At 37.5% G+C, this 22548-nt stretch overlaps 2 protein-coding genes across 2 annotated transcripts; both read right to left on the reverse strand.

Moving 5' to 3' along the window:
- Positions 1–1848: 1848 nt before the first annotated feature.
- LOC139840439 (aldehyde oxidase GLOX-like) lies at positions 1849–3501 on the reverse strand. The gene has a single exon (XM_071830706.1). The coding sequence runs from the start codon at positions 3499–3501 to the stop codon at positions 1849–1851; it is 1653 nt and encodes a 550-aa protein (XP_071686807.1).
- Positions 3502–9371: 5870 nt separating this feature from the next.
- On the reverse strand, positions 9372–12412 carry LOC139840017 (uncharacterized). The gene is made up of 3 exons (XM_071830237.1): positions 12275–12412; positions 10652–11760; positions 9372–10524 (listed from the first exon to the last, which is right to left on the reverse strand). Exons 2-3 carry the CDS (start codon positions 11758–11760, stop codon positions 10338–10340), a joined length of 1296 nt encoding a protein of 431 aa, XP_071686338.1. The 5' UTR covers positions 12275–12412; the 3' UTR covers positions 9372–10337.
- Between the last annotated feature and the right edge of the window lie 10136 nt (positions 12413–22548).

The following is a 22548-nucleotide window of genomic DNA, read 5'->3' on the forward strand; positions in this document are numbered from 1 at the left end:
ATAATAATAATAATAATAATAATAATAATACTACTAATTATAACCTTAACGATAATACCGATAGTAATAATAATAAAAATAACAATAATATCTTTTATTAATAACGATAATAATAATAATAATAATAATAATAATAATAATAATAATAATAATAATAATAATAATAATAATAATAATAATTAGATTATAACGACGATAATAACGATGATAATAATAATCATTTTTAATAATAATACAAAAATTTAATTGATTATAACTTCTAAACCGTTCATCGAAACCATTTGATATCTAAATGAAAAGTTCTCAATTTTTCGCTAGCTTTCCAACGACATGCATATCATATACCTTATCTTAATAGCATATGTATTTAATTCAAGATTCGACATAACCTATCTAACGACAATAACGAACGTATAAGCATGCATAATCCTATATACTCGAGCACTAGTCAGGGATATACTAATAATATATAAAAGTTAAGTTATGAGTGCTCACGTATCAATATTGAGATTCAATATTGCAGGAAAAATACGTAGACGCAACGGAGATGATAAACACTAGTTTGACTCACGAGCAATACTCCCGAACCATACCCATAACCTTCATAGCTATAACCCATAATTTCCTTAGCCTTATCCCGCTCAAAAAACAATTTCGAAATTACTCGGACAGCACTCCGTCGTAATATTTTATTTATACTAATAATATCTTGAAATAATACGGAGTAAATATATATATGTAAATCGTTATATCATAAAACGTTTTAGAAAAGTAGAATCATATATATTCATAATATGTTTCAAGTTTTTAAATTACAGTCTGTTGGTGAAGCATGAGATAAAGTTCAAAGGTTAAATAAACGTATGAAATCATCTTAATGAAAAATGTCGAGTTACTTAACTTGTCGATATCCAACATCTAAGTTATTTACACTCCACGTTCTTACTTATAAATCACTTTACCATTTTCCGAATGTTGTCAAAAAGAATAGATTTCTTAAATCACAGTGGACCTCATAACATAGACCCGTAATCATATCACAATGTATCTGATAAATCAATCATTTGATATTATCTTCTAATTCCATCGATAAACATATTGAAACAAATACGTTCATGTAAAGTATTATACGTTTAATACTTTATTAATATTCTCAAGTTATAATATATATATATACATATATATACATATTTATTTATATATAACGGTTCGTGAATCGTCGGAATTTGATCGAGGTTATAATGAATGTATGAACACGATTTAAAATTCTTGAGATTTAACTTAACAAACTTTGCTTATCGTGTCGGAATAATATAAAGATAAAGTTTAAATTTGGTAGGAAATTTCCGGGTTGTCATATTTTGTTTTTGATGTATTATATACTTGCCTTTCAAATTTTTTTTAATTTATTTTTTATTATTATTTTTTTTTTAACAGTTTTGGGCATGTTGATGAGGTAATCAAAATTCCAACTTTCATTATATTAGAAAAATAAATTCAATTAGATGTTTATCATGACTTTCAAAGTCAATGCCTTTTATTTATTACTCCGTACTTGCGACTTTGCGATTAGCACGTTTAACGGAACATTATCGGTGTAAACAACAATAGTTTACCAGGACTGCGGGACTCAATAAATACAAATTAAAAGCAATAGAAACTTAAGCAATTATATTGATTTTATTCCATTCCATTGAGTATTATTTAAGATAATTAATACAAATAACTTTGATAAAAAAAAAAAAAAACAAAAAACAAAATTAGTATGTTAATTAAGTTACTATATCAAACATGATCATATAAACTCCTCCATTTTTGCTATATTTACCACAGTTAAAACATTGTAATTTATTTACTCGGGATGATCTTAAACCATGACGATCTACTCGGGATCCCACCGTTCCCCACCGTTAACATATAATAACCTGGTGGTGCAACGTAGATGGATGGAGGAGCTACCACCGTTAGCTCAACCTGACCCTCGCCACCTATACCCGAGCTCGTACACTCAAGTCTCAGCAATCTTTGATTCATTGATAGCGAGTGAGTCGCAAATGGTGATGCATAAGCCACCACACTTAAATTATTCAACTCGGTCCCCAATATGAAACTAACACTAAACTCGTGTCCATTTTTGACGCCAGAATTTGACTGTTCTGGGTAAATAATGGACACGTTACTTGGCCGAAGATGGTCGTATTGGTTGCTCATGTAGTCCGGGATTAGCGCTTGTAGTCTCAATTCGGTTGGGTGGGCCACCCCGTGTGAGACGTATCGACTATTCGGGTTTCCACCAGCAACCAAAATCCTACCATCCGGTAAAATAACCGCGGATGAATGATACAAACGGGCGATTTTAGTTGATGTTAGAACCTGAAACCGTTGCCCCGAAGGTTGTTCGGGCTGGTAAAGGTACGGTTCAAGAGCCGGATACGATGCCCGATTCCATCCAGCACAACCTCGTTTTGCACCGTTGATGATTAAGACGTCACCGGTTGGTAAAACCAACATGTCGCTCATTAGGCGTGGGCCCGGCATATTTTCCATCCGCCACTTGTGGCGGTCCCCGGTTATCACCATTCTCCCGCATGATCTTAAAGCGGGATAGTATCTATCCCGCTGAGTCGCACTGTAGGCCCCACGGGCTGCACCGCCACAAACCATAACCTCAACTTTCGAGAAGTTATCGTTATAGTTTAACGGAAGAATAACGGAAGACCCGCTGCTAGGGTAACTACGACCCCCGTATCCCGGAATTGTCGGAAAATTTTTAACAACTTTCGAGTTTTTATAATCGAAAAGAATCGAATCCCGGTTAGCAAAAATGAATAAATTTCCATCAGACGATAAGTGTAAGAAAGGGTATAGATTGTTCCCTTTCGAGTTTCGTTCAAACGTACTATGCAAAAATGGAAGATCGTAAGATTCACTCGATCCGGATGTTGGCACGAATTCGTAACTAAAACCGTTTTGTCCGCCGACAACTATAACACCGTCCACGTCTGGTAAATATAAACTCGACGCGTACCATCTTCTAACTGATAACTGCTTCCTCATTTCCGTCCAATCACAGTGGCTATCAGTACAAGGTTCATAATATCTGATCTTTCTTGAACCCGACCCGTTACCGCCCGTTTGAAGGAGGCTTCCGTTGCTTAAAAACGACCCAGATGAGCACCAAGTATCAGTTGCAAGATGTAGAGCCCGAACTTTGTTCGTCAACACATTATACTCAACAGAATGCGCGTAACATGATGAGTCATCAGAACTGTGAGAGTAGCACCTACGGAGACGGTATTGAGATGGGCCCGCCCTTGTCTGATCGAATATGACAACGTTGTTGTGGTGCGTGACCGCCATGTGCATAGCTACGACACCCGTGTTGTTCAAGAGAAGTTTCCAGTTCCATTGGCTAGTTACGACTCGATTGAACAGTAAAAGAATAAGTAGGAAGTACTCGAGCGACCAGCACGAGGCTCGTGTTATTAGTGTAGTATTCATGAGTGAATAAGACGGTATAATAGTACGAGTGTAAGGTATTTGTAGATGGGTTAAGTATAAGAAAACTACATGCAAATCTATAGATTCGATTCAACTGGTTTGATAAAGAAATGCATATGACACATCCTGAATGTTTGTACACCTACTTTACAAGATCACAACAAAAGCTTTTCCTAAGATTTCGAACATGTTTTAGACCAAACACCCCTTTGCAAACTGTCTGCAACATATAAACATTACAAATTTACAAGGTCATAAGATAGATGATGTTACACGGCTAGCGTTAATAAAGCTTGATTCTGGTCTGTATGTACCTGCTACAAATAGGGCATATTTGAAGGTCTGTGCTACATCCGTAACCTGTCTGAAAACACACAAGAGAAGAAAATAAAAATAAAAAGTCAACTTTTTTGAACATATATTTGTAAGTCAAACTGTGTAAAAGGTAACTGATATGCACACAGCCGAAGGCCATATCCTTTCGGTCAGTTATGCAAATGGGACAAAGCTGCAAGAATGTATAAACAAAAAGCTTAGGTAGACAAAATTATTATAATAAGGTACAAAACAAAATTAAAATGAAACCTAATTTCATATTGTTCAAAACCTGCATATCTTAACTTTTAAAAACAATGATATCAGTTCCAGGTACACAACTTAAAAGGCAATGCCACAAAATGACACAAATGCTCAATAGGTAGATAACCGATATATGTAGGAGTAAGTTTTTCCAAAACCAGTGAAACTAAACAACCCGGATCTCGATCAATTTGCAAGCAATTTATCCTCCAAGCATGAGCATCTTTTTCAAAAACAGCAGCTAACAAAACAACTTGACCTTCAGCACTATTCAGTGCAAAAGATACTCACTATAAAAATTAGCTTAAATGGTTATAACATGAAAATGGTAAAGTGGTCACAAGTCATCATTGTAACCTTCAACAAAGGGACAATTTACCATATGAATGGGTCATTTGGGTTTTCTTATATCAAAGAGAAAATCAATAACAAATTAGCTATTAAAAAAGTACAAAATAAAATAAATAATTAGCTATTGAACAGTAGCTGGTTAAATAGGTGGATGAGTCAACAGGGTTCAAAGTAACAACACGTGAACTCTTGATGCATACAACTTCCTAAATGTTTATTTAGGCAACCTTAACCCAATTTGACCTGTTACCCAATCTCCCCTACAGTGTGATCAGAAAAAAACATAGAAGCAACTATAACGTTCAAAATTGCCACAGCCATAACAGTTAGAGGTGGCAAAACGTGCACAAGAATATAACTTCAATATCTTAAACGAGTACGTAAGAAATTTATATAAACAAGCATCTTCTCAGATGATAGCTTTATTAACAATAAAGTAAAAAAAAAAAAAAAAAAAGTCAAAAGGTCAAACTTAATACTACAATCCTCAAACATCAAGTCTAACCACAAAATATTCATTGAAATAGTTAAGTTTATGCCTTCCAATAAATTAAAAAAGAAGAATAATCAAATCAAATACTTAATAATTTTTTTTTTTTTTTAACGGCAAAGAAAGTATGTATTATATATATCAACACGAAATAATTACAATAATGTCACGCTTACAAAAACGGAACTACATATAGGAAAACAAAACGACAAATATATAACCGAGATAGTAAGACTCCACAAGTGTGCAGGAAAACGCCGTAGTCCGTTCATTATCATTAAGATCGAGATTGGACTTGAGAAGAATTAACTAAACAAGCTGGAGTGGGGACAGAGCACAGTGTTGGCAATTCAACGACAAAGCCCCCTGATCCACCTCAAATTCTCTCGACCAAAACGACTACTCCAGGAGTGGGGCAAAAAACCTGCGTGGAGAACAATTAATTAACCTATCCCGGATCTCCTAGACGATAAAGCTAGCGAATCATAACCTCGTGGATTTGCAAGCCAGACATCCCATTCAATATTGGTACCTTTGATCCTATTAGAGAACCATTCGAAGCATTTAAGTTGGATGTCTTTAAATACCATTGCGCATGTCGGTTTTATCTTAGTGAAAGTGAAAGCGTTCCTACTTTTCCAAATCATGTATCCCGTAACCCATTCCGTAGCTTGCCACAACAGTTTTCCCAAGTCGGAGGTGAAGTTATATCCATTTCCAAGAAAAGATTCACTTATACCCAAGTTTGTAAAAGGGCCGAGCTTCCACCAATCATAGACACGATTCCAAATGTCAAAAGCGAACGTGCATAAGATGATGGAGTGCTCTACTGATTCCAAACCATTGTCACAAACCGGACAACGTACCGTACCCAAGTCCATACCTCTCTTGTCGAGTTCAACTCTTGTAGGTAACCTTTTGTGTCGAGTACGCCAAATAAACAACTCAACTTTGAGGGGGACCAGTTTGTTGCGGAGCGACTTTATGCTCACGGTTGCGATGTCAGGGCTGCTCCGGACCAGAATATCCGTAAGCTTGTGAACCGAAAACGAGCCATCCTTACTCCAAGACCATGACCATTCTTCTTTACCTGAGCTACACGGGACAAAACTAGATAAAAGATTAGTAAGAGTGGTGAGGTCCCCAGCCACCCTCCCCGAGATATCGCGGGACCAACACCACGTGGCATGAAAGTTCCCGCCCTCCCATCTCGCCCGGTCTAGAATTGTGGCAAATTTATTTGTGTCAAGTCTATAAAGCCTATTAAATTTGTCTTTAAGAACCATATCCCCGAGCCATAAATCCTCCCAAAAACGTGTACTAGACCCATTTACGACTCTTTTTTTGAAAGAATTAGCAAAAGCGTAGTTTGCATTAAAGATATTTTTACCCACCTTAAGGATACCCGCCCAAGTAGAAGAAGCTCGTGAGGAAGGGGGAGAAAAAGAAGTGCTAAGGCCCCCGTCCTCCCCGTAAATATTTTTAATAATAGACACCCAAAGTGAGTCATTCTCATGTTTAAACCGCCACCACCATTTTGCAAGTAAGGCACGATTTTTAAACGCAAGAGGGGCAATATCTAACCCACCAAATTCACGAGGCTTAAGACAAGTATCCCATTTAACCCATGCCATTTTTGAGACCTCGGAAGATCCGCCCCAAAAAAACCGACGTCTCAACCCCTCAAGTTTATCAATAACACAAGACGGGGATATGTAAAGCGAAAAGAAATAAAGAGGTAGACTAGATAATACCGATTTAATTAATGTAAGTCTACCACCATACGAGAGGGATCTAGCTTTCCAATCCGCCAGCCTCTTACCAAACTTGTCAAATACCGGATCCCATGACTTCAAGAGTTTCATCGACGATCCAAGTGGAAGCCCAAGGTAGGTAATAGGGAGTGTACCTGCTGCGCACCCAAGCCAGGCCGCCATATTTTCCGTTTCTACTTTTGAGACCCCGAGTCCATAAACACAGCTCTTATGAAAATTGATTTTTAGTCCCGATGTCAATTCAAAACACTTAAGAATTTTAGTAAGATTTTGCACATTACGCCTATCCCATTCACCAAAAAATATAGTGTCGCCCGCGTATTGCAAATGCGTGACCCGTAAGTCCCTCCGCCCAATTGGGATCCCAGAAAATCGGCTATGAAGTGCAGCAGATTTAATTAGATGGTTCAAACCTTCGGCTACCATGATAAAAAGATAAGGGGAGAGGGGATCCCCTTGCCTCACGCCTTTCTGAAGAGAAAATTCTTTAGTTGGGGAACCGTTGACCAAAATCGAAATGGAAGCGGAAGAAAGGCTTGCGAAGATCCATTGTCTCCATCGAAGACCGAATCCCATTAACTCCATGATTTCCATTAGAAAGTCCCAACTAATGCTATCAAAAGCCTTCTCAAAGTCAACTTTAAAAAAGAAGCCTTTTCTTTTGGTTACTTTGATATCATGAAGGACTTCATTCGCAATTAACACGCCATCAAGAATATAACGATTTTTAATGTAAGCACTTTGTTCGAAACCGATAACCGAAGAAATAACCCTTTGTAGCCTTTTGGTCAAAACCTTAGAGAGAACTTTATAAAGGCTCCCGATTAAACTGATTGGACGAAAATCACCAAATCCCTGTGGGTCATTTTTTTCGGGAGTAATGCAACAAAAGAGGAATTACAACCTTTAGAGATCTCACCAACCTCCCAAAAACGAGTGAATACCGCGAGAAGGTCTTCTTTGACAACGTCCCAATATTTTGAGAAAAATTTCATGTTAAAACCATCGGGTCCGGGGGCCTTTTCACCCCCACATTCTAATATAGCAACATGGATTTCAGAGAGTGTAAAAGGAGATTCAAGGTTCGACGCCTCCTCATCATTAAGTCGTTTGCTCAGAGGGCCACGAATTTTGAAGGTACGAGAGTTATGTTCACTAAAACGATTTTTGAAGTATGTGAATGCCGCCATTTTGATGTCCTCTGGGTTCTCGATCCATAAGCCATTTGAATTTATACCCCTTATGTTGTTTTTGTTTTGCCTCCTTTTAATACACGAATGAAAAAATTTGCTATTTTCATCCCCTTCCGTAACCCATTTAATCCTTGCCTTTTGTTTCAATATATCGACTTTCTCCTTATCTTTTTTAAGCCACTTTTTTTTCGAATCTAACCAAGATGCAATTTCAACTTCCGAAAGGTCACGAGTACCGATGATGTTTTCCCACTCAGAGATTTCTTTATGAAGTAAGTCAATTTCGGCATTTAGACTATTATATTTAGGATTACATTTTTCCTTCAACACCCCTTTTACGCTCTTAAGTTTATCACGAAATACACAATAAGCCCTTGGATTGCAAATGGTAACTTTCCATGCATCTTTTATCAAATCATCACATTTATCATCTTCGAACCAGTTGTTGAAAATCCTAATAGGTTTCGGCCCGAAGTCATTGTTCATATCCTTCAAAACGATGGGGCAATGGTCGGAGTAATCCCTATCGAGAATACATGCAGAAATTCCATCCCATGATGCATAACACGCTTCCGAGACTAAGAACCTGTCAAGTTTACTATATTTCAAACCGTCGTCACTAATCCTAGTAAACTTCATTCCTCCCAATGGAATTTCAATGAGATTAGCCTTGTCAATGAAATCGTTGAACATCTTTGCTCTACTTTCGATAAATTCGCAATTTTTCCTTTCCGCTTTTCGCCTTACTTCATTAAAATCGCCACAGAAAACCCAATCATCAATATCCACCTGCATAATATTGTCAAGACTATCCCAAAATTTATGTTTCAATTGATCATTATGTGGCCCATAAACATTTAATATAATGGAGTCCGCCATTTTGCCCACCCATCGACCTCGTATACCCAAGAAAAATTCTCTTTCAACCGCCCCGGACACACAAAATCTAGTAGGGTTCTAAATTAAAATTGACCCGCCCGATAACCCCACCGATGGTTTAAAGATATATTCAAAATTTTTATTACCCCATAACAACTCAATCATAAAATCAGTAACACGTTTTCTTTTGGATTCTTGAATTGCAAAAATGTCCGGATTATGAAAACGAATTAATTTTTTAATCCAATTAAATTTTTCTTTTTCAAGTTTCCCGAGCCCACGTACGTTTAACGATATTATCTTCATTTTAAACACATAAATAAAGAGAAAACGAAAGAAGGGTAAAGTTACTTCCCTGACGGAGCCCCGATCCACTCAAGTCCAATGTAGTGGCCAAAATCTTTTAAGCCCAAGCTACAATTCGATAGCGATTGTTCGTTACTAGAAGTAGGATTGTTTGGAGCTCTGATCCTTGAAACCTTACATTCCTTCTCAGAATTAATTGAACCGGTCCTATTGGAACCCCCATTACAGTCGTTTGCTAGATTTTGATCAACAGGACCCATGACAGAAACATTCGGCTCAGCCTGGGCTGGAACTTAATAATGCAAAGACAATAACGCTAACACCAACTTGGTTCGATCCATGCATGACAGTTGAAATCAGTTTTCATTCCCAGAAAACCTCCAAAACCTTTTTCGACAACTTCTCCATCAAATGTGTGATACGTATGTGTATCGAGTGAGTACCACACTTGCTTCGGGAAATAGATCTTGTTCTCCATATCAGGCTTTTTGGCATCAATGCAAATCGATGTCGTGCCACAAATATAAATTGTGTGCTTCTCTATGCTTTCTATTTTATTCCACCCATGATATGTACTATCAACCCACTCGAATACCTCAATTTCTCCTAACTTACTCACCATGACTAATAAAAGATGTTCATCATCACAATTCATCAAGAAATATTGTGTCGCAGAGCTGTAACTACTTTTCGGGGCTTTTACCAAAACAATTTTCTCAATCGGGCAATTTGCTGAACTAATAGATGCGCTTGCGCTTGAAGGAAAAGTTTTTCCATCTTTATACACACCATAAAGTTTTTCGCCAATAAATGTCGAAGAAAATATAGGGAACTCATTAACATAATGTCCTTCGATCAAACACCATGACCGTTTCCGCTTTGAAATGTAGATCCAAGTAATCACATCATCGCAAATAGCATAACCAGCAACTATACAATTAACGGAAGTAGGTGGCTCTGAGAAACATAAGCTTTTTATGACACCATCAAATTTTGGAAGCTTGCGAAGACGATTTGTGAACGGGTTATAGAACACCGGGCATTCAAATTCGGTGCTCTCACACAACAACCAACCATACCTCGAACAATATATTATGTCGTCCACAAACGATATATGTGAATTCTTCTTCATAAAGTAGTTATCACCTGACAACGGATCTGTATAAGTAACAATCCCTCGATAATTATATACAACCATTAGCCAGGGTGAATTTAATGAATAATTATGCAATTTTCTTAACGATGACTCATTGCTCCACCGTATTACAGGTGCGCTGCATGATGACAAAGTTTGCATGTAGCACGAAAGTTCAGGTACTCCAAACCGACACAAAGTTTCATTATCATCTCCAAAACTTCAAATGGGATCTTGTACAGACACGATCCATTTTGCTCAACCTCGATAACTGCAACTGATGTTACCACATCGACATGATCGTCTTCTTCTAACCTACATTAGAAAGTAATATTTTTTTATTTCAGCTATTATTCTCATTGCAATATATAATATGCTATAGATATAAAAAAAAAAAAAAAAAAAAAAAAAAAAAAAAAAAAAAAAAACCTATAAACATTACCCTCCTTCCCACATCATCACATGGGTTGTTGAGACCACATGAGAAGGCATAGGAGATGCGATCACGGTTCTGTCTTCAACATGGTATAAGTAAAACATGTCGTCCGTTTCGTCTCGAATTTGTATATAACCCCTTAACTCGGAGGCAACCACGGGGTTATAAAATATGGACCGATCACGACCAAGATCCACATAAAAGACAGCGTCATTCAATTCATTAATTTCTTCCCACATAACTCGAGTAATTTGCAAGTCTCGAAGGTCATCATCTTCCACTTTTTCAACTATCTTACTATTCAAGTCCCATTTCTTGAGTTTGCACTCCAATTCTTCCCACTTTATAATACTCGTGTCTAATCGAAACAAATACACATCACCAATTTCCTTAGTTTTCTCATCAACACCGACACTAACGCAGAACAATTCCGTATTATATCCTTTTATAAAAGCTTTCCGCACCAAACAACGGTCGGGATCAAACGAAGGGAAACCCCCAAACATCAGTAGTTGAATTTTAACTCGTCTGTTTTTTGCAACAATCTCAACCCGTACGACGATAGGACCAATAAAGCTGTCCGAATTTAAGGCATATATTTTACCATTGCAACAAGTTAGGCTATGTAGTAATTCACCGTCACTTGTTATTTTCTTGAGCTGTTTAGCGTATGAAATTTCAGTCCATTTCATCATCCTGATTCTTTTACAATTTATCTGGCAAAAGACAAATGTAGATTCATCTGATCTCTTTAACAGGAGGACTGAAGTGGGATCATCGGGTGGGGCCGTCAACAAACATTCATCGAAAGATGCACCATCTCCGTCTTTAAAACTTAGCGGGGGGAGACATACAATCTTCGAAGTTACTGGGTTCCAAAGAAACCACATAACATTATGCGTATAGTCTGATATAATAAACCAGCCATGGAAATAACCTAGGATACATCTTCCGTAAAACTCGGGGATTTGACATTCATATTTAATCAACGGGTCGTGTAGTGTAGACAAAAACTCTGTTTTAATGCCGTGTTTATCTTTGAGGTTTTGAACAATGAACCATGGATATTTTGAAGATAAAGGAGGCAATTTAGAAACCTGTTGATCATGCTCCATCTAATAACATAACAATAATATATTTCAGTTTGAATTCAATACAGTACTTGCCAAAAACAATCATCTACAAATCAATCAATGTTAAAGACTAATAATGTTAATATGCTATCAAAGCTGCTTAAATAATACTCCGTAGTTAAAATATACGATTTACGGCTCAAAATTCATCACTAGCCGAATGTAGTCTACAAACTAGCTGTGATAAAAGGCTTGAATATTATCATCTTAAATAACTACCACTCAATAAGACTATTGTCTGATCAACAACACCACCAAACACTAATAATGATTAATAAAAAAATTTAATTATAATAAATTATAAAAATAATAATACTCGTTCTTTTCATATTGTTTGAGGTGCACAAAACAGACCACGTACAAATTAATTGGAACAAACTAGTACGAGTATAAAATAATTTGTTAAATAGAAACAATGATCATCAGGCAACTGATCTTTACAAATAGGTGCAATAAACACATTTTTTACAGAGTACTTTATAGACGGAATTCATACCTCAAATTTGTTGGTCTATCGAACCCTTCGCCTGATTTTTTTCTCCCCAAATTCGATAAAAGAAAAAAAAAACTCTTTGAAATGAGGACGAGATATATAAAAAAAACTTTATTCAATAATTAATAAAAGATAGTTATGAGTTAAAACAGTAGAGTATATATATATATATATATATATAGGTAATATAAGCCAAATTCAGACAAGGAAACAAATAAACTAAAAAGGAATTAAAATCAGCCACAATTAAACATAACTTGGGGGCCAAGGAAAATCTTTAGGCTCCACCAATGCAGCATGTTTGGCACAAGCTTAAATTTTAGGAAAAGGTCTTGTTGGCAGTAACTCAATTCCAATGTGTTGTTAAAATACAATGCAAATTTAGAATAATATGGAATTAGTAAATGTATATGGGTAAAATATCTAGATATTAATATGTATAAGAAAATATCTAGATATTAGAATATGAGAGAAAAATCTAGAAATTGAAATGTAAAAGAAAAATCTAGATATTTATAGGTTGTAGAAATATCTAGATATTTATATATCCATGGAAATATCTAGGTTCTAGAATGTTCCATGGAGTAGTATAAATATGGGAAGTAAGTTGTGAGAGTTGTGAGTAAGAGTGAAATAAGAAGTGAGTTGTGAAGAAGAGAAGAAGAGTGTGAGTTAGCGAAAGTAGAGAAGAGAAAGCTTGTAAGTAATATTGTAATTGTAATTTAATATAAGTGTTTTTGTTAAGTTTCCCGATCAAGCCTTAGTTTGTGTTTAAGTTCTTAGTGCACTTTTGTTGTTCTTATTATATGGTCGGCTCTGCCGCCTAAGTAATACATGGTCGGTTATACCGCCTAAAGATATATGGTCGACACTGTCGCCTAAGTATATTGTGCACTAAGGATTTATAAAATTAAAGGCTAAACAACGCCAAAGTGTTGGTGTAGTGAGTCTTGTATAGTCTAGATCCTCTATAGTGGGTGTGTTGGGCTCGTCGAAGCTTCCAACAATTGGTATTAGAGCGGGTCGTTCGGGACCATTTCTAGTGGAGGTACTCATCGGTAAACGTTGGACGTTTACATTGACTTGTTTTCACCAAGGCTCTAAGGGAGATTCTGTCGGAGCACAGTTAGGAACTGTGAAAGCTCATCGGTCTGGGACCAAGCTTATTGGACGTTGGACGTCATGATGGCAGATCTTGCAAGTACGAGCAGTGGAATCAAGAGTCTCAATAACCACAACTATGGTTATTGGCGGACTTGCATAGAATCCTACCTACAAGGACAGGATTTATGGGAAATAGTGTAACATCCCGCATTTTTCCGTTAAATTATTTTTTTTTTTACGCCGTCTTTTTCTTTTTAGATAATATTCCTCGTATCTAGATTCGTAACCTCCGTTAGCTAACATTCTAAATATTCTCGTTATCGGATTTTAATACGCGTTTTAAAATATTCCGTTTAGGTATTTTCCGCACCCGCTTCTAAACTCGAGGGACTAAAATTGACACGGGGCAAACTAGTTGACTAGGTCAACTAGTCCACCCCAATCACCACCATTCAATCCCTCCATCTCTCTCTCTTTCTCTCTAGCAAGAACACACACACAAACACCCAATTCAATCATTCATCATCTAAATTCAATCTTGGAAGCTCACAACAAATCCGACAACATATTCGTGATCCTCTCATCATCCTCTTCGATTTGGTACCAATTTCATCCATTTTGGGTAACTTTCTAAAATCACTAAATTTCTCTAAATTAGTTTTATATACTTGAAATTGTGTTAGTTAGTGTCTATGGCTCGTGTATAACATGAATATATGTTTTGTTTGCTCGATTTGTCGATTTGGAGTAACTAATATGAACTTTGAAATGGGTTTGCTTAATCTTGCATTTTGGAAGATTAAATGTTGTTTGATTGTTAAAGTTCATGTTTTAATTGTGTTACTAGTATCACTAGCTTCGTTTTGATGCGTAGGTTGATTAAGAAAACTTCAAAAAACCCGATTAATGATTTTGTGATGTTTGACTAGGGTTTGATAGTTCTTGACATGAACTTTTGATGCTTGAATGCCATGAAATGTTAATTGTTAGTGTTTAGTAGTAATGTATGCTTCATTACCTTCGAAACGGCATATCGTATGTGTAAATTGGATTCCCGAATCATAAAATACGTTTTACGAACTTGAAACTTTGAAAATAAACCTTTCTTGATCAATTGACGAGTTTTCGGTTATTGTAATTGATGTTTTTGTTTGATGATATGTGGTTAGTTGTATTGCTCGTCAAAATACCTTTCCAAGGATATAAGATACATGTTTTGGTTGTTTGCGGATCATAAATGGTGAATGTTTGATGTTTGGTTCGTGCATACTTTGAAAACTGACCAGAAATCTCTGCCCAGATGGTGGCGCGGCGCGCCCCATCCCCGCGCGGCGCGCGGATTGGCCTGGCCAGATTCTGCTCACTTTGTCACATTTCACGCGAAATGTTTGACTAGCTACCGACCTCCGATTCACATGAAACTTGTTTTAATATACTTGTATATGAATATTTAGCATAGAAAAATAGTTCGGGACCCGACCCGAACGCGTTGACTTTTCGTTGACTTTGACCAAGTTTGACTTTTAGTCAAACTTAACCAAACTTTTATGCAATCGTTCTAACATGCTTTTATACTTGTTTCTTGTATGAAACTTGACAACGTGATTCACATGCTATACTTAATCGAGTCGTAACGAGCCATAGGACTAATTGAACACATTTCACCCGACCTTGTGTCGTAACCGGTTAATTGATACAACTTACTTGTTTAGGTCAAGGCTAAGCAACTTTCATGCATACGTTACTTTGTGAAGTACTTTATTAACTCTTGCACTCAAGGTGAGATCATAGTCCCACTTTTTCAATCACTTTTATTCTTTACATCGTGGGCTGAGAAACACATACATTTCATACTTATTTACTTTTCATGCTTTTACATTGTGAACAAATACGAATACAAAGATGCATACGAGTTTGAACAAAAGTCCTCAATCCAATTATCATTAGTTCCACTTGCAGGGTGTAAGTGTAAGCGTGTAATTATGTTGTGTGGCCATACGGGTTTAACAAACCCTCATTCAGACGGTTCACTACCGTTAGTGAATGAAATATAATTTCAACAATGTATAGTGTAAGTTCTAACACTAAATTCAAAATTCAGAGGGAAGATTCGGTTAAGCCTTGATAATTGGGTGCTAGTGATACAAATACTATTTTGGAATGTGAATGATTCTGGTTGAGCAATTCTTAAAGAACCTTGTGGTTCAATGCAATTTACTTACTAAACCTATGATTTCACCAACGTTTTTCGTTGACAGATTTCTATGTTTTTCTCAGGTCTTGCACGATATGTGATACATGCTTCCGCTCATTATTTGATACTTGCATTGGATGTCGAGCATACATGCTTTTCATGAAGCGTCTTTTGACTTTACTTTAAACCGTGTCGCCTAGATTTCAATCGTACTTATAACGTTGTAACTTAACTTTTGGTTGAACAATTCTTGTAAACTTTGAAACAATCTTTATTTTGAAATGAAGGCGACATATTTTGGTCAAACGTTATCTTAAAGACTTATAATCAGGTAATGGGACCCACGTATCCGACGCCGTCACTTGACGATTTGTCGGGGTCGCTACAAGTGGTATCAGAGCCTTGGTTGTAGGGATTTAGAGTTCATTTGTGTCCACCCCGAGTCATAAGGTACATAGGTGAATCTAGACTACAACCGGCATATAGACTGAAGTAGGAATTACTTGACTATTTGTGCATTTATACTCGAACTCTTCTATCATATCTAACTCGTATTCGATCTTGATCTTACGTTGATAAATTTTGTTGATGCGCCACCTTGACTTTATGAAGTAATGTTAAATGCACATGAGAATCAGGGTAATATAATTTCCGGGATTATATTACGGTGATTCACATGGACGTTCTGACATTATGACATAAAGAATTTAGGGCGAGTCAAGGAAAATTTTCTCTCTATCCTTAATCCATACTCCGGTTAGTATTGTTGAAAATACTAACCAACGATATTCTTGTGTCATGAAGGAACAATGGCTCGTCGACGCGCTCCTCCCGAAACTCCCGAACAAGCCCTCCAACGTATGATAGCCACTGCCGTGGATGCGGCCATGGCCGGTCACTCCTCCAACAACAACAATAACAACAATCATCATAACAACAACAATGGAGCCGGAAATTCCAACGAAGGATGCTCCTATAAGAATTTCATAGGGTGCAAACCTCACACTTTCGATGGAACCGGGGGACCGGTTGTGCTCACCCGATGGTTTGAGCAAACGGAAGCCGTCTTTAGCATAAGCGGTTGTCGAGACCAAGACAAGGTTAGATATTCCACTCACACCTTCGCCGGTATCGCTCTCACATGGTGGAATTCGTATGTACAATCGGTGGGTATCCACGAAGCCCACGCTCTCTCTTGGGCCGACTTAAGAGGAAAGATGATCACCGAATATTTTCCTCGCGAAGAAACCCGAAGGCTCGAACAAGAACTAAGAGCTCTGAAAGCGGTCGGGAACAACCTTAAGGCCTATAATCAACGATTCTCCGAACTTGCTTTGATGTGCCCAAATCTTGTGAACCCCGAATCTTTAAGGGTTGAACTTTACATGGATGGTCTCCCCAAGAGCATCAAACAAGGAGTAATGTCATCCAAACCCGCTAACCACCAAGAGGCTTTGAATATGGCCCGCCAATTGATTGAAACAGTGGACGAGATTGAAGTGCCGGCACGTAAAGCCGAGGATAAGTCGGGTGACAACAAAAGAAAATGGGAAGCCCCCCAATCAAGCAATTACAACAACCCCGCCAAGAAGCCCTTCATCCCCAACGGCAAGAAAGGTTATACCGGACACCTACCGTATTGTAACGAGTGCTACAAACATCATTTAGGTGAATGTGGCAAACCATTTTGCTTGAAGTGTCAAAGAAGTGGCCATGTAGCCCACGATTGTAGGAATACCGCTCCCGTCCCCCAAAAGGAGCACAATGCACCCAAGACGGGTGTTTGTTTTGAATGTGGCCAACCGGGTCATTTTAGGAGTGCGTGCCCAAACAAGAAAATCAACCCCAACGCACGCTGTTGAACTTTCAACATCGACACCTAGGATGCCCGAGACGACGATGGACTAGTCACGGGTACGTTTCTTCACAACAAACAGTATATTTCATACTTATTCGATTCGATTACCGCTAGATTTTTGTTAACCAAGTCTTTGACTCGTGCTCTTTACATTCCATTTTTTTTTCCCTAGATATTACTTAGACGATTTAAGTGACCAACGGAAAATATTGTGTGCCTATAAATTTTATTGGAGGATATACGTTAAGACTTTTGACTTGACACCTATAGAACTAGGGAGCTCGAAACCTATTCGTTAAAAAAAAAAAAAAAAAAAAAAAAAAAAAAAATCCTCAATCCCACTTGAATGTGAATGTGGCCTCATCATCTTGTATAGATTGTTGTGAACTGAGTAATTTTCGGTTGGAAACCGATACCCTCTCCCTCGTATCCATTACCTCATGATTATTTGCACGAATCCCGTAGGTTCCAAATCGACCTCCGTTCCGGTTATCATCAATTGGGGGTTAAGGGAGACGATGTCTCCTGAGTCTTTTCCGAACTCGCAACGTTAGTTGTAAATCTCTCTTAGTACCATTCGATTTATCCAAGGCTCGTCCGTATCCATAAACCTCCTAAACCACGTATGCAAACTTATCTAGACAAATCTGTTATCGTATTTATAGATGACGTCTTAACTTATTTAAGTAAAGAAGGAAAACGAACAACATCACCATCTTACGCTCGAACTTTTGAGAAAAGAGCAACTTTATACCAAATTCTCCGAGTGAGAATTTCTGTTGAACGAAGTCCAATTTTCTAGACCATGATGTTAATGGTCGAGGCATTACAATCAATCTCCAAATCAAGCCACATGTAATCAGGAAACTCTCATGACTCAGACTTACCGCAGATTCATTTTCGACTTTTTCTCGTGATGCCCGTTCTTTACCCTCGATAACTCATTAAGGTAGAAATCTAAACCTTTACGTGCCCGAATCTTGAACGTGATTATTCACACCAACCTTGCTAGCTTAATTCGTATAGCACCAGGTGGGACTCAAATAGGGAAATATTTCTACTTGGACGCCGAAAGACATACTCTCTCGACTCAAAAATCAACATAACTAAAATTCGTTATTTTACACGAAGAATTCGAATACTAAATTGTGGATCCGATCAATTTTCTCGTCATCACGTACCACACTACATACCTCTGTTATTTCACCGTCACCGTCTGATATTACTGGAATTTAAGATAGCACACAATCCAACGATACTTCACTCTTCTTTGACTTAACGCCCTTGCATTGCTGATAATCGTCCAACCATTATTCAACCCCGAACTATACAATTACGTGTACTATCTCGTTTCTCTTTCAGGCTTCATTTTTTTTTTTTTTTTACAACTAGAGGCACGTTATGGCAACCTCGAGATGTAAGCTCATCCTATTCAAAGTCCTCATTTCACTCCTATCCTCATCGCTCGCATTTCCGTTAAGGAAACTCCTTGTAACATTTCTCCATGGATAGAGAAACTCCTCATATTACATTAGTATTCGCCACGAGGGTGAATAGTCCTAACGAACATTTTTCGAACCCTAACTGACTTGTTCAAACATATCTTAAGAAATTCTATTCCAACACGATGTATCTTCGTCATTTATCCTGTATTGAAATACTCGTTTCACCTCTAGCGTTGCAAGAGACCTTGGGAACCCGCTTAGACATATGTACCGCGTATCTCCCACAACCGACGAACCGAGCAAACGTACGATTCAATCTTGGAAAGACATGTTACAGACTGGTATTGTCACCTTTAGTAGTTCCCCTTACTACGACAGCTGTCACTCGTATATTAACGCAGAACTTCCGAAACCCTATATGACCGCAAATGTCATACCCCTGTTCATTTAACCAAAGCATGCGGCAAGCAAATCGCCAAATCTGAACTCCATCAAGAAACAACAATTGAGATCGTTCAAGTCCGAGGCGGGCTAGAGACAACCCATGGTCGCCAGAAGAGTTATACCAAACTTAGATGAAAACCTCACAAATCCCAGTGTGTAATCGCGTAATATTGAGAACCCGCACCTTGGAAAGGTGTAATCCATTTTGGGAAATCGAGGAAGGTTATAACCGCAATATTGAACCTTTTGAAACCTTGGGGCGTATTAGAACCGCTTCCTACCGTTTAGAACTTCCGACTCAATTAAGTTTCCATTTATCCTACATTTCGTGTAACAAACTTAGAAACGTGTCATGCGGAACAGGAATGTGCAATCCTTTTAGATGCACCAACTATTGATGACAAACTCCTCTTCATGGGAAAACTGGTTGAAATCATGGATCGTGAAATCGAACCTCAATACAACGTAACACCCCGACTATCCGGATTCGTGGAATGTCCAAGAAAGTACCTTCACTCATTCGTAGAGTTACTACTCTAAGTCTCGAGTAAGAGATATCGACTACTACTTCCAACTAAATTTCGGGACGAAATTTCTTTTGAGGTGTGGATAATGTAACATCCCGCATTTTTCCGTTAAATTATTTTTTTTTTTTACGCCGTCTTTTTCTTTTTAGATAATATTCCTCGTATCTAGATTCGTAACCTCCGTTAGCTAACATTCTAAATATTCTCGTTATCGGATTTTAATACGCGTTTTAAAATATTCCGTTTAGGTATTTTCCGCACCCGCTTCTAAACTCGAGGGACTAAAATTGACACGGGGCAAACTAGTTGACTAGGTCAACTAGTCCACCCCAATCACCACCATTCAATCCCTCCATCTCTCTCTCTTTCTCTCTAGCAAGAACACACACACAAACACCCAATTCAATCATTCATCATCTAAATTCAATCTTGGAAGCTCACAACAAATCCGACAACATATTCGTGATCCTCTCATCATCCTCTTCGATTTGGTACCAATTTCATCCATTTTGGGTAACTTTCTAAAATCACTAAATTTCTCTAAATTCGTTTTATATACTTGAAATTGTGTTAGTTAGTGTCTATGGCTCGTGTATAACATGAATATATGTTTTGTTTGCTCGATTTGTCGATTTGGAGTAACTAATATGAACTTTGAAATGGGTTTGCTTAATCTTGCATTTTGGAAGATTAAATGTTGTTTGATTGTTAAAGTTCATGTTTTAATTGTGTTACTAGTATCACTAGCTTCGTTTTGATGCGTAGGTTGATTAAGAAAACTTCAAAAAACCCGATTAATGATTTTGTGATGTTTGACTAGGGTTTGATAGTTCTTGACATGAACTTTTGATGCTTGAATGCCATGAAATGTTAATTGTTAGTGTTTAGTAGTAATGTATGCTTCATTACCTTCGAAACGGCATATCGTATGTGTAAATTGGATTCCCGAATCATAAAATACGTTTTACGAACTTGAAACTTTGAAAATAAACCTTTCTTGATCAATTGACGAGTTTTCGGTTATTGTAATTGATGTTTTTGTTTGATGATATGTGGTTAGTTGTATTGCTCGTCAAAATACCTTTCCAAGGATATAAGATACATGTTTTGGTTGTTTGCGGATCATAAATGGTGAATGTTTGATGTTTGGTTCGTGCATACTTTGAAAACTGACCAGAAATCTCTGCCCAGATGGTGGCGCGGCGCGCCCCATCCCCGCGCGGCGCGCGGATTGGCCTGGCCAGATTCTGCTCACTTTGTCACATTTCACGCGAAATGTTTGACTAGCTACCGACCTCCGATTCACATGAAACTTGTTTTAATATACTTGTATATGAATATTTAGCATAGAAAAATAGTTCGGGACCCGACCCGAACGCGTTGACTTTTCGTTGACTTTGACCAAGTTTGACTTTTAGTCAAACTTAACCAAACTTTTATGCAATCATTCTAACATGCTTTTATACTTGTTTCTTGTATGAAACTTGACAACGTGATTCACATGCTATACTTAATCGAGTCGTAACGAGCCATAGGACTAATTGAACACATTTCACCCGACCTTGTGTCGTAACCGGTTAATTGATACAACTTACTTGTTTAGGTCAAGGCTAAGCAACTTTCATGCATACGTTACTTTGTGAAGTACTTTATTAACTCTTGCACTCAAGGTGAGATCATAGTCCCACTTTTTCAATCACTTTTATTCTTTACATCGTGGGCTGAGAAACACATACATTTCATACTTATTTACTTTTCATGCTTTTACATTGTGAACAAATACGAATACAAAGATGCATACGAGTTTGAACAAAAGTCCTCAATCCAATTATCATTAGTTCCACTTGCAGGGTGTAAGTGTAAGCGTGTAATTATGTTGTGTGGCCATACGGGTTTAACAAACCCTCATTCAGACGGTTCGCTACCGTTAGTGAATGAAATATAATTTCAACAATGTATAGTGTAAGTTCTAACACTAAATTCAAAATTCAGAGGGAAGATTCGGTTAAGCCTTGATAATTGGGTGCTCGTGATACAAATACTATTTTGGAATGTGAATGATTCTGGTTGAGCAATTCTTAAAGAACCTTGTGGTTCAATGCAATTTACTTACTAAACCTATGATTTCACCAACGTTTTTCGTTGACAGATTTCTATGTTTTTCTCAGGTCTTGCACGATATGTGATACATGCTTCCGCTCATTATTTGATACTTGCATTGGATGTCGAGCATACATGCTTTTCATGGAGCGTCTTTTGACTTTACTTTAAACCGTGTCGCCTAGATTTCAATCGTACTTATAACGTTGTAACTTAACTTTTGGTTGAACAATTCTTGTAAACTTTGAAACAATCTTTATTTTGAAATGAAGGCGACATATTTTGGTCAAACGTTATCTTAAAGACTTATAATCAGGTAATGGGACCCACGTAGCCGACGCCGTCACTTGACGATTTGTCGGGGTCGCTACAAATAGTTGCTGGCAGTGACACAACGCCTCCACCGAAAGAAAATGCTGAAGCCTTGAGAAAATGGAACATCAAGGCCGGGAAGGCTTTATTTATATTGAAGACTACAATCGAGGAGGATCTATTGGAGCACATCCGTGACGAGAAAACACCAAAGGCAGCTTGGGAAACTTTTGAAAAATTATTTTCAAAGAAGAATGAAGCACGCCTCCAGCTCTTGGAAAATGAGCTCGCGG

This window comes from Rutidosis leptorrhynchoides, chromosome 4, assembly GCF_046630445.1.
Source record: "Rutidosis leptorrhynchoides isolate AG116_Rl617_1_P2 chromosome 4, CSIRO_AGI_Rlap_v1, whole genome shotgun sequence".
In the NCBI taxonomy this organism is placed as follows: domain Eukaryota; kingdom Viridiplantae; phylum Streptophyta; class Magnoliopsida; order Asterales; family Asteraceae; genus Rutidosis; species Rutidosis leptorrhynchoides.

Excerpts from the sequence above, each read along its gene's own strand:
- LOC139840017 (XM_071830237.1), bottom strand. The coding sequence starts at position 11,760 with ATGGAGCATGATCAACAGGTTTCTAAATTGCCTCCTTTATCTTCAAAA. Across the intron at positions 10,525-10,651 it reads GTGATGATGTGGGAAGGAGG|GTTAGAAGAAGACGATCATG; the intron begins GTAATGTTTATA and ends TTTCTAATGTAG.
- LOC139840439 (XM_071830706.1), bottom strand. The coding sequence starts at position 3,501 with ATGAATACTACACTAATAACACGAGCCTCGTGCTGGTCGCTCGAGTAC.